Source organism: Perissodus microlepis, chromosome 6, assembly GCF_051167445.1.
Source record: "Perissodus microlepis isolate ML-2025 ecotype Zambia chromosome 6, ASM5116744v1, whole genome shotgun sequence".
Lineage (NCBI taxonomy): Eukaryota > Metazoa > Chordata > Actinopteri > Cichliformes > Cichlidae > Perissodus > Perissodus microlepis.
Window position 1 is genome coordinate 26,968,687 of NC_140466.1, and position 13,829 is coordinate 26,982,515.

The window sequence follows — 13,829 nt, forward strand, 5'->3', positions numbered from 1 at the left end:
TGATAAAACCAAGGAAAAATGTGTTGCCATGGTCATTGAGGAAATTTTTGAACTTGCACTGCCTGTGTGTCAGTGTTAACTGCAGTGATTAACACTTTTATTCTGACATTTAAAAATAATCCTCAGGCTACTGCTTTGTAAAAACAGCGCTGGTGCTGGATGCAAAACAGAAATCAGGTTGGCAGTGCATCACGCTGCTTTCCACTCTGCTCTTTCTGTTTGGTACTCCTTTAGCAGAGAGGGCACTTGAGGTCAATTTGCAAATCCCTTCTTTCCTTTGCCACACCAGGGTAGGAATAAACCTCTTCTACCTAAAAACCATGTCAAAAGGGCTTCTTTTTTCCTACTTTTCTCACAGCAGCTGAAAGCAAATACTTTATCACAGCAAAGGAGAAAACAACTGATAGACTACCGACTGTTTTGTCTTATATATTTTATTATTAATGCGCTTTTCTTTGTTGTGTGTTTCTGAACCAATCCTAGAGTCTTGAAATAGCATTGTAAAAGATGCGAGGGGATTAAAACGGCTGCGAGTCTCATCATCCACGGCTGTCAGCGGCTTCATTCATAAATACAATATTCACAAATGCAATAGTGACCCTGGGACATAATTACTCTGCTTCTTTAGAGGAGTGCCTCCATCTCTTCTCTGTTTCTACAGTTTTTTTCAACATCTTTTTCTCTTGCGTTATTTTTAATGCAATTCAAGTAATTTTCCAACATCAAAATTGTTGTTGTTTTTGTGTGCATTTTGTCACATTTCTGCGAGCAAACCCAGGAGCTGCCACTCTAAATCTGCCAGGACGGAGTACCATGATAATCCATTTCTTTTTTACCTTGCCATAGTGATAGATGCAAGATGTTTTAAGCTAACACTAAAACACATGGGATCCTTTCTTTCATCTAGGTATCATCTTTATATAAGAGCTAGCAATCCAGTATTTGGATTGGCTATTTCACTACAGGTTACAGAATGCCTTCTCGTTTATTTGCATTGTACCATATTCCATAGTTGTGCTAAAAGTAAGTAAAGTGTTTGGCATACTTTGAATTGAAGAACATGCAAACTCCACATACAAGCTGTGAGCCAACAGTGCCACCACCCCACCACTGTGTCACCTTACTTCAACACCCTCACGTGTATTTATTGTACGAATATGTTCTTCACACAGTATTACCTAAAGTAGACTAAAGGATGACGGCACAATTTTTTCGTTGACCTCTCATTTATATTCTTATAAATGTCGATTGTTTTTGTCAGCTGCATTTCTTTAAAAAATGGCAACCAGCCAATCTAACATCACCCGGACTTCAGTTCAGGTTTTTTAATCATCAAGAGATCAGAGAAGTGCTCGAATGCATTGTTCTTCTTTTTTCCGGAACTTAATTGCTAGTAACAAAAGAAGGCATTTTTAACAATACAAAGCAAAAAGGGGCAAAAAAGGAGAAAAGAGCAAACAAAGAGAGGACAGAAACTAAGATGCCAGATGAACTAACAAACCTGTTATTACAGATGTTTGCAAAATACATCAAACTACGTCTTTATCCAGGTAGATCATAGCAGGTGTCCATCCTACAGAGGCAGTTTAAGATATGGGATGGCAGTCATGTCCATCTTTTCGACATGTTTAACTTTTGTAACCACTGAGCTATTGTAGGAGAGTTAGGTTTCACCCAGTTAATGGTAATCACTAATCAGTTTTTCTTGCAATCATAAATAAAACATGTAAAATATAGCACATATGGTAAAGTTTGCACTTTTATAATGTTTGCAGTTCCAGGACATGTGGCTATGATCCCTAACCACACTGCATTTTCTTCAGCAATTGTTATTACCCATATTTTTAACAATGCTTGTCTTTGGAGGAGCCCTGAAGAACCTCATTTTTACTTTCCAGTCAAATTATTTTCATGGCTGGCTCCCAACCCCCCTGTAACAGCCAGAACAAACATCCTAGTGTTGCGATGTCCAAGTGTCATCATCTACAGTTGTAACGCGCTCTAATTTCCCACTGACCTGTAACATGTAAGGTGTTTTCTTGATGTCATTAACAATTTGTAAATATGAGATAATTGATTTGCTTTATTGTTACAAGTCGGGGTGCATGTATCATATGAGTCTCAATATGAGTTGGATTCCTTTAGATACTGTCCCTGCCTGTGTGTGTTTTTAATGCAGTGTCTGATTTGTAGATATCTAGACAAGCCTCTTTTTTTTTTCATTTAACATTTTGTGAATAACTCTGAGCTAACCACCTGTAACAGCCTGTTGTAATCTACACAGTGCTGCAGTCCACATACTAATCTGACTCTGCAAGTCAAATAGGTATTTGTGCTGTTATACTTTCAGATAACCACAGTCCTTATCTCATACCATTTTGGCTGCTGTGTTAGTTATATTGTTGCACAAGTGGATAAGTGTAACTGGAGCCTTTTTCATTCTTAAAAATCTCAATGTGGCAAGATGTATTTATGTAACACTACAAATAAGCTTTTGTATCGTTGTGGAGATTCTGTGGTCACCGAGTGTGAAGTGAAGAGTTTATTACCCCCTTTGCCACTGTTTCATAATTGCTTTTTATTTCTACTACAGAAGTATTAATTTTGTCTGCTGGGAGATGCACATTATTAAGAACTAAGTGAGGCTGCACTAAACCGGACTCAGTTTTCAGCCAAATAAAAATACATCATACACTGTGCTGCCCATGTTCTCAGGAACTGCCATTCCTGTTTTCGCACTTTTGGTGAGATTAAAATCTTTTGTGTATTTTGTTGGTCAGGAAAAACAACTTTGTTATACAAATAAAAAAGATTTCACACGTCGCACTGTTGTGAAAATACAGTCATTTATAATTGAAATTCAAAGTGCAAGATGTGTTTATATACGCATTTATATGTTGTTTACATAAAATATATGCATATTTCTATACTAACATGATACATTAACAAATAAGTTATGATTCTCAGCTCATTTATTCTGACCTCAGTCACAACATCAGTCGACGAAATGCCTGGTTTGGTTGTGCAGTTTGGACAGAGTGACACATAATATACAGCTTGCATATTCAGACCGACTCCCCCTGCTGCTGACCTTCAGCACATACACATTATTTTATAAGGAGGCTCTTATGGGAGTAAAGTCGCTGCACTCTATAGCAAAATCTGTAACTGGGACATGGCTTGTAGTGACCATGGCTGTAGTATCTATGACAAAGAAGCACATAACTATCTATGGCAGTAGTGCATGACATGTTTAAAGTGGAAACTCACCTCCAAATTAAATTTACACATTTTTCTTCTTACGCGGAGTCCTGATTTTGTAGGTCTAAAGCTATTTCTCCATCGAGATTGTTTTAGTGAGTTTTTTATGACAGCTATGTAGCTAACATTACAGCTCAGCTGAAGGTCCTTTAATGCTTAGAAATGAAATACTTACTACACAAAGTTACTCAAAACAAGGTTTGTAGATTTTTTTTATTTTTATAGTAACTTGATCATGATTTCTGAATATATGAATGACATTGCTCGTGATTTTCTCAAGAAACTTCTGGATCTGGAAAAAGGCAGACATCTCTGCGACTGATGTCTTCAATGCTGAGCAGCTCCTACCTAAACAATTTAGATAAATAGGACTTCAGGCCAGAGAAAAAAAATCTGGAGAGAAATGTCACTTTAATTAACAAAATGCAGTCTTCTCCCATCACGTTACCATAGGACTAAAGGTAATTCTTCTTTTGGTCTGTTATTAATTGCTGTCTTTGTTGAATACTAAAATGTTTTTCTTTTAGTTGAAGATAAAAATGGGCAAATTAACAAACTCCAAACAGAGAGAAAACGAGCTGCTGTTTTTTGTATTATTATTATTAAGACAGCCAAATTTATTGCTTCTTTCATTTGCATAACCCTTTTTAGCTTTCTAGCATAATGGTAAAAGGGTATTCTAATGATCAGTAAGCCTTTTTATATAACAAACATGCCTTAGGTAACACAGTGCTCTATTGGAACAAAGCAGTTTTGATGCTGAAAACAGGCCCCTGCACTCTGAATAAAACCCCAATAAAAAAAATGTGTATAAAATGTAAATAAAAACACAATTTTCTTAAACAGATATTTAATTGAAAATAAAATGTAGAAAACATCTAGTGTTTAAACTAGGATTTTTACTGTTTCATTAAGACTATTTGCATTTTGAATTTGCCTGTTGCAAATCTCAAAAACATTGCAACAGGCTGGTAAAGTAACTGCTACTACAAATAAACAGCTGGAGGAACATTTCACAGCTAACTAGGTTCACTGGCAACAGGTCAGTCACATGACTGGCTATAAAAACAGCCTCTTGGAGGCAAAGTTTCTCAGAAGTAAAGTTTTGAAAACAAAAAACCCTACAAATTGTGAAACAGTTTCAGAACATTTTTCCCACAGCGTACAGTTATGAAACTTTGAATTTCTCATCATCTACATTACATATCATCAAAGATGGGCAAATTCTCTGGATAGTCTGGAGAAATCTCTGTGTGCAACCTACCAGGCCACAAATCAATAGTGAACGACTGTGATGTTCAGGGCCTCAGGCAGCACTGCATTACAAACAGACATAACTCTGTAATGAAAATCACTGCATGAGCTCAGGAACACTTCCAGAAATCGATGTCTGTGAACACAATTCGCTGAGCCATCCTCAAATGCTGGTTAAAGCTCTTTTATGAACATGATCCAGAAACCTAACCATTTCTTCTGGGCCAAAGCTCATTTAAGAAAGACTGAGGCAAAGACTAAGGCCAGCAGAATAAGTCTGAAATTACATGACATGAAATTACAATAACATGGCTTCATAGCAGACGAGTCCAGGTGCTGAACTGGCCTGCCTGCAGTCCAGAACTTTCACAAACTGAAAACATTTAGCCGAGTTTAAACAACTGATATGTTTTCGATGTTCTATTCTATAAAACTTTTAATTAGAATTTTACAAAGCGTCTACAAGCACCCAAATATGAAGCCTTATGTTGTGCTGTTCGCTAGCAGACGGTACACAGAGTCAACTCACTCAAGAGAAGCGATGCTTATGAAAAAGTCCAGTTGATTAAAAGTTGATGAGTTCTTGGCTTAGACTTAATTCAGTGCTAATGCCCAATTATGGGCAATAACCGTATAATTGGTCTTCCCTCTGACTTGGCCAGAGTTTATGTTGGTGTCTGCCAGAGAGTTCATCATTGTGTGCTAGGACCCACTGTAATGCCCTAGTAGCTGATTAGGGTAAACAATCACATGCTGATTAGTACATAGTTATAATGAGTCTAAGGTTTTAGGCCTGTTTGAATTAATAACGTTAACTAGGATGGATAATTTGAGCTGATAGGAGGGTAGATCTTTCATATCACTGCAATGGCTTCAGGAGAAAAAAGTGACCGCCCTTGTATGACCCAGTAGAATCCAGCTCTTCAATCCCTTTGGAAAATATGTTGAAAGACCTCGGTATAGCTGCTCAGAGACACTTTGCATTCAGCCTGTCTGAACTAAACTAACTGCTCAGAAAAACTGGATAAAATCCAAATTCAGATGTTTCAGGGTAAGGGAGTCATTACTACGAAAATTAGCATTGACTTAGATTATTGAAAAAGTAATTTAGATGGTATGCCATGTCTGGGGATCAGTTCAAAAATCACCATATTCGCTTCTGAGATTATGCTGCGACACCGTAACATGTGGGAAAAGTCAAGCTGACATTAAATGAACTGTGTATCTTCTCAGCTTAGCAGACTGTGCCAAAATTCATTGCAAGCTACATTGGCAAAAAAAAAAAAAAAATGCTCAGATGGGCTTCACTTGTGCCTAAGTCCTAATAGAAACTGGTTTAAAGTGTGGGATTGCAGAAATGGAAAAGGGACACTGCACCAGGCCATATCTCTCCTCGAGCCAAATGAAAACTCAGAGTGATGCGTCAATCACAGGACTAGTCACAGTGACAGAGTCAGTGAGTGAGAGAGTCCAACAGCCAAAAGAGCCACCTGCCTGTAAGCATTTCACCTTGTCAAGGTCAAGGCTGTTAATACTGAGTGACTTGACTTTAAAACCCTGTAACAGGGTTGTTACAGTAAAGAATAGCTGTAGAAGAGAGGGGGAGGCCACTAAAGTTGACGGTTAGCACGTTGTCTTGACACTTTCTCTGAACGTGGAAACATGTTTTCATTTGGTAGTACACACAGTTTTACTAACTGCACCCTTTTCCACACACACACACACACACACACACACACACACACACACAGTGCTAGCTGTGACACACATTCATGTGTTTGCACTTCAAGGCTGTACTCAGTAGAATAAATAGGAACTGATCAAGTGTTTTGTTTTTTTGTTCTATTTTTTTAATAAAGTGAAAGGGGTCACTTTTTAGTCAACCTACAAAATTACAATCTCTCTCTGTTTTTTTTTATCTTTCTGTTCTGATTCTGTTCAGTTTAACACTCTGTGTTATTTGTATGCTATCCTGTCCGGCACTGAGAGGTAGACAGACAAAGTTAGCTGCCAGCTGGTGAGCACTATGAAGCATTAAGCTGCTAAAAAGGCACATATTTCCCTGAGGAGTGGGTGGAGGCTGAAACATGGCTAAAGGGAGGGTAAATATTGGACATATATTTATCACATTAACATGACTATTGATAATAATAGTGAGTGCTGGATGTGTTAAGTGTAAAGAAGAAACCATTTCTTTCAGATAGGGCCATGAAGGTTTGGATTTTTTCCCCTTAGTAATAAACACTTTCATTTAGAAACTGGATTTTGTGTTTACTTCTGTTATCTTTGTCTCATATTTAAATTTGTTTGATGATCTGAAACCATTAAGTGTGACAAACATATAAAAAATGCCACTAAAGTGCTGTTTGTTTTGCATAACCTTTTTTTATTGGTTTAGTGGATGAAGTGAAATGCTGTTGAACCATATGAAAGAGACAAAACAATAGATACACTGGACAATATAACACAATAAAGTTTAATAATAAAACAAATCTGGACTCTATAAAACATTACGTGATTAATTCTACATTTCTATAAATCAATTTTTAGGTGAATTAGACGTCAATAATGTTAGCTACTTGTGCCAAAACCCTGACAACTGCTTGTATTTGTGATAGCTATTTATTTGTACTTTTTTGTGGCAACTTCTCAACAAAAAAAGTTGCGTGTGTTACCATGAAATTGGTTCAAAATACTTCTTTTACTCGTTGAACAGGTCAAAACTCAGGTAATACAAGTCTGAGTACACAGGGAAGATGTTGTGGGGCCGTTTGTTCACAACAGCAAATTAGTTGTCACTGTTAAAAAACAAAGAAAACCCAATCAGATGGATTTAATTCCATCACTGTGATCATCTCTATTTGTCACTCTGTAAAACAGTCTAACCAGACCTTTAGCTAAACACATTTTCTCTTATGGACTGTTTGATTACTTAAATGTACAATGTGGAGGGTTTTAATCATGAATTATTTGTATATTGTTCACCATACTCACCCATGTTGTTACACATGTACAGAAAAATACTACATGAAAGTCTACAGGTGCCTCTGGGGAAAAAAAAGGAAAAAAACTTTGTTTCTCAAGGTCCTCACAAAGATAGATGAACAAAAAGCACACCACACACGTACATATATAGTAAAGCTCTCTTGCAGCCGTGGGATCTTGTGACAACAGCAGGTGCATTTAATTCCGTATAGAGGGCAGCCCAATGAGAAATACAAAAGGACAAACTTAATTAATAGCCACATGCGATTCCTGGCAGTAGAATAGCATGGTTTATCGGAGATAACAGTGCCACTGAGCACCAATGTGCTTCTTTCTAATCCTTAGGTGAGACTGACAGGTCTGTCTACAGGTTTAGGGAACATGTCTGTAACTGGCTGCACAAATGTCCGTGCAAACATTTAATTGCTTTGCGCACTGCAGTGATTGCAGAGATACATGTGATGCACCTTAGTTTCTATGCGACACAGAATCCGTCTTATCATTTGTGACAAGCTGTCAATACATCTGCAAATCCGGGCTCGTCCTATGTTCATAAGCAGAACGCATTCCACTGAGACGAATGAAAGCTAGGGAGAATGCCATGTGGCTTTATCGTAGGGTCCTCCAACATCGTCATCACAGAGGGTTCAAGCCAAAGTCCAGAGGTGTGTGCCTGCACACACAAGTGAGTGTGTTCCTGCAAGGTGTCATCAAATATTTATGCTTTTGTCTCTTTTGCTCATCATTGGAAAGAGGCTGAGAATTACAGTAATTTTCTGTCAGCTGTCATTGTGCAAAAGTGTGTCCCTCTTTAACAGGGTATATAATTTTCCCATCAGTTCTGGGGCAAAGAAAGCATTTGCATCCCATTGATTACTACCCATGTCACAGTCTGGCTGGGGCAGACTGTATGTGTTTGCAAAAGAGGACTCAAACGCAGACCAAAAACTGAACGTAGCGTGGATTTAACAAAAAACAAGCCGTTTATTGAGGCTAGCAAAGAGGGTACAAACAAAAGGGCATTGGTGAAACTAAACAATAACCTAAACTGGGTGAACTAAAACTAAACATGAAAAAACCTTAAACATGGTGAACTGACATAGATACCTGAAGTTGTGACATGGATGAGCAGACGACCTGACAAAGAATGACTGAGAGCACACGGACTAAATACACACAGGAGGATAATGAGGGAAGTGGGAACACATGGAGAAACAGCTGACACATGAACATAACGACGTCACAGTGGAAGAGTAAAACTAAACACGATGAACACAGGAACACCAGACCTCTTCAAAATAAAACAGGAAACATACTGACTGAACTCTAGACATGTAAACTTAACAGCAACTGGGGAGACGGAACATAGGAACCTGAAACATGGTACAAAAACGTCACAGTAGACACAACATGGAACACAGGGAAGCCATATTACAAAGCCAAAGAACTAAACCTATGATAACCATAACTGAGACCTAAGGAAACAAGAAACAGTACAACAAAGGACTCAAAACATAACCCATAATATAAAAACACAAGATCTCTTCAAAATAAAATAGGAAACATAATGAGACGCAGACATGACAACCAGAACTTGACAACGTAAGACACAGACATGAAACACATGAAGAGCAGGGGAGACTTAACATGGGTTGGAAACACAAGGGGGAACTAATAAGCAAATGAACATAGGAGACCTAATGAGCTTAAACATTCTATAAACATCAAAATGAACTAAAACTCAAAACACTGGGTCATAAGACCCAGGATCGTGACAACCCAGTCTGTTGATCAGGGGTGTCAAACTTATTTTAGTTCATGGGCAATATACACCTCCAAATGTTTCCCTTCCTTTTATTACTGCTGGGTTTAAAGACTTTACTTTGGTGTGGTATGACAGGCCATCGGTACTGACTTGCCATACAACTTTCCTATGGTAATAGGAAATGAGCTGGTAGCACTTTATAGTTAATTTTGAGCACTCAAAGCACTTTGTATTAATTCTCTTTCCCCCAGTCACACATACAGTGATTTTATCTGTATCCTTTTTTTTTTATATATATCTCTCACACACACTCTCTGATGAATGAATCAGGGGCAACTTGGGGTTCAGTATCATGCCCAGCATCCTTCAGAACTCTGGTAATACAATTCTGTGTATGAAGTGGGGATCGATCCACCCACATTTCGATTCATAGATGACCCTCTCTACCACTGGAACCACAGATGCTCCGAAACTAAGATATATATGAGGTGGCCCTGAGAGGTCAAATACACTTCACCTTACAAAAGAACCACTAGCAAATAGAAAAATGCTTCAAAAGCACACAAAACACAATAGAAATGATATACAGCTCAACAGAATGAGGAGAAAGATTTCACAAAAGAGGATGGAAGTGTTTTTACGGAGACAATAACGTGATGGAACAGCTGCAGAAGTCACAACATAACAGCTGCATAGGTAATAGCAAACATGTATCTACAGTGTTATATGAATCATGTGATTCATATAATTACCTAGTATCTTTCTCTTCCTCACAAAAGCGATGAATGCTCCTTGTTTTAAGTGTGTCTTCCTGTGCAATCCTCTCACAGCTGTTCTGTCACGTTAATCTCTCCCAAAATACACTTCCGTTGTGTTTTGGGAGATGTTATTTTTTCTCCTTCCGCTGTGTTTTATTCACTTCACGCTGTTTTTTCACCCCTTAGCTGTAAAAGACTGATATTGTTGTCACCTCACCAGGCGGGCGGCGTGGGCATCTAAGCTCGTGAATGCGGTACTCAAGAAGGAGGTCACCTAGGATTTTTAAATTCATACCATAGGTGTTTTACTGGTGTTTTCTTAAGTTACAGTGCAATCAACTGTTCAGGGCCTACATAGAATGATACAATTTTAAACAACCACTCTCATGGCAACATCGATTCATACCAACTTCCACAATTCTTCCTGATGCAAAATTATGCCCTATTCTTTGCAATTTTGACACTCTCAAAGTCATCCAGTGGGACAGACTTGGTCCTTTGGTGGCTGGGTGTTTCCTGCAGACTGTATCTTTATAATCCCCACTTTAGATCATGCTTACCTTCCATGCGCACTGTAGAGTCCTTCCTGACAATTAGAAATATGCATTATTTAGCGAGAGGGACCTCCTCGTCTTTCATTATTCACCAACATCAAAAGGTAACAGCTGAATGTACGCTGATGTTCACACATGCCAAATCGTTGAGGGAAACTACCACTGTGTTTATGCATTCACACAAGTGCACATGTGCATACGCACAAATACAATACCAAACTGCAGATGGATTCCCTCTCAACATCCAGCCTTGAGGCACTTTTCCTCCAGCTTAAGTTACAAAATTGCAAGAGAAACAAATAGATGTCTCTAAAGTATTGTGTTAGTGGGGGTCTTCTTTGTTTTAGCACATTTGATTACATCTATCTTAATTAAGGCCAGCTATCTTAGCAAGCACGCAATGGGCTTAGATTTTCAAAAGGATTGTCATTTCCACTGGGCAGATTTTGCCTTTAATGCTGTAAGAAATGAGGAGCCTTGCATCTTGAGTCAGATGATCACATAGAAAATCTTCTCAGTGATATTTATACAAATTGTAATTCTGTGTTCTTGCTCAGTTTAAAAGATTCTGACTCAGGGGAAAGATGGGAATTAGCAGCAGAGCTTTATCCATGTCTTAAATTATCCAATCCAAAGTCCACAGGGGTGACATCAACAATACTTTATTAATGATGCGGTTTTCATGCCGCCATATTTGTTCTGTACTCGTTATCTTTCTTCATAATAAGTCACAAGACTCCCAGAAAGGTGGGGAAAAGTAAATATGTTAAAGCAAGGAACATTTGGCAGTCTGTGAATATAATGACTCCATGTCTCCTTTAATTGAATGCTCAGTCTGTTCTCAGTTGGTCATCCATGTCTCTGCTGTTTGTGTTTTCGATAGGGAACATCTTTGTGGTGAGCCTGGCAGTGGCAGACCTTGTGGTGGCCATCTACCCATACCCTCTGGTCCTCACCTCCATCTTCCACAATGGCTGGAACCTGGGTTACGTCCACTGCCAAATCAGCGGCTTCCTCATGGGTGTCAGCGTCATCGGCTCCATCTTCAACATCACCGGCATCGCCATCAACCGATACTGTTATATCTGCCACAGCCTCAAATACGATAAACTGTACAGCGACAAAAACTCTGTCTGCTATGTGTTGTTAATCTGGGCGCTGACTGTTGTTGCCATCGTGCCCAACCTGTTTGTGGGCTCGCTTCAGTACGACCCGCGGGTTTATTCCTGCACATTTGTTCAGTCGGCCAGCTCCGCGTACACCATCGCCGTGGTCTTCTTCCACTTCATTTTACCCATCATGATTGTCACCTACTGCTACCTGCGCATTTGGATATTGGTCATACAGGTAAGGAGACGGGTCAAGCCAGACAATCGACCCAAGTTGACGCCACATGACGTTAGGAACTTTGTTACCATGTTTGTGGTGTTTGTGCTCTTTGCTGTGTGCTGGGCACCGCTAAACTTCATCGGACTGGCTGTAGCGATCAAACCGGAGGTTGTGATTCCCCTCATCCCTGAGTGGTTGTTCGTGGCCAGCTACTTCATGGCCTACTTTAACAGCTGCCTTAATGCCATTGTGTATGGCGTGCTGAACCAGAACTTCCGGCGCGAGTACAAGCGTATTGTAGTGTCAGTGTGCACGGCTCGCATCTTCTTCCAGGACAGCTCGAATGACGCAGGGGAGCGGCTCAAGAGTAAACCGTCACCGCTCATGACCAACAACAACCAGGTCAAAGTGGACTCTGTCTGAAACAGAACTCAGAGACATAAAAACAATATACTGAGAGTATGAGGAAGAAAAGGAAAAAAAAAAAGCTGAGTAAGAAAAATACCAAATATAAACCACAAACAGCTTCTGTCGGGACTCATACGGTGCTATCTGATCTCTGAACAATCACAGCAAGAACAGGGGTGCGTAACATCTTTGTCTCTGATCAAGCACTTTTGTTTGATTCTGCAGTCCCTGTAGTACAAAACAATATATGATGTCTGTTTTGTTTTCATGTTTACAATGATGATATAAATGTATCATTAAATATATAAGTATTTATTTTGTATGAAATGCCATGTAAATACACAATATATCAGGTTCCGGTTTCAAAAGAATAAAAAGAACATTCTATGAGGCCACTAAAATAAGATTTCTACAAATCTCGGTTGAAAAGATACTCGCAAGTTTGTAAATGGAGTTAACCAGTTTTAATAACCTCATTCGTGACACTGTAACACTAACGGAGTGCAAGCAGCGTGGCTTGCTGCTGTGTTAGTGTAACCTACAGTACCGTCCATTACATTAGGTGGAATATATTCTATAGTAAAGACAATATCTCTCGCTCTCTCTCTGTCTCTACCACATTGTGTGCTCATTATACTGTATGCATGGATATCGGAAATTATTCATATGCAAAATAAAATCTGATATTGACGGTGTTTTTGCATTAGCCCTGTGTTCAGTGTACTTACAGATGCTCGTTTTACTACAATTCTGGTTTATTGGAGGTGTTTTCTTCTTTCCTTTGGCCATCATGTGTTACAGTTATAAATGGCTATAAACAGTAACTTTGTTTGCTGCAGTCTTAGCCTCTAACCCTCTCAAATGAACATTCATTTTTTTTTTTTGCCAGTGTGACAGCTCTGCTACAAATCTGCCTGGGTAACTGGGATTTCACACACAGTGGAACACCGTGATCATTACCTGTAAAAGCATCCAATGGATATGATATGGCAAGGTTATATAGCAAGTGACCAAGTCTGAATGATATGAGTGGCGGTTAAACGCATAAACTCATAAGGTTCTGTCTGCAAACAAATTTTAAGGTGAACGTATGAAAATTGTGCCCTTCACAGTGCCCTTCACAGTGTGAAGAATTCTGCAATGCGTAAGAGGCCGGGACAGTTTAGGCTACTATGCATCAGCACTTGCATGCGTGTTGCATAGTGTGCGTGGGCTACCCGGTTAGTGGAGCACAAAGAAATAATGCACCGCAGAGGAGAGTGGCCCAACCATGCATTTGAAATCCACTTGGCTTACATAACAGCAGCTGACCATCATCCTCAAAGCAAGAGCTAAAAGAGCCAGCACCCACAGGACTCCCTTCCCCCTTCTCAATCCGTTTAATCCCAAGAGCTGTGTGCGGTAGGAAGGAATGAATGGGTTGGGGATGAGCAAATGTAAAAATCCCAGGGATTTACACTGCCCCCAAACAGAGTCATACAGTAATCTGAGGCCAGTGATTTTTATAGCAAGGGA

The 13,829-nt window shown here is 39.2% G+C and overlaps 1 protein-coding gene across 2 annotated transcripts in view; it reads left to right on the top strand.

Moving 5' to 3' along the window:
• mtnr1aa (melatonin receptor 1A a) overlaps positions 1–13,009 on the top strand; it is a 40,109-nt gene extending 27,100 nt beyond the window's left edge. For both annotated transcript variants that reach the window (XM_084931744.1, XM_084931745.1), the window contains exon 2: positions 11,461–13,009. In XM_084931744.1, the coding sequence (XP_084787870.1) occupies positions 11,461–12,329 (869 nt within the window). In that variant the 3' untranslated portion in view covers positions 12,330–13,009. The remainder of the gene's footprint in view (positions 1–11,460) is intronic.
• Positions 13,010–13,829: the final 820 nt, after the last annotated feature.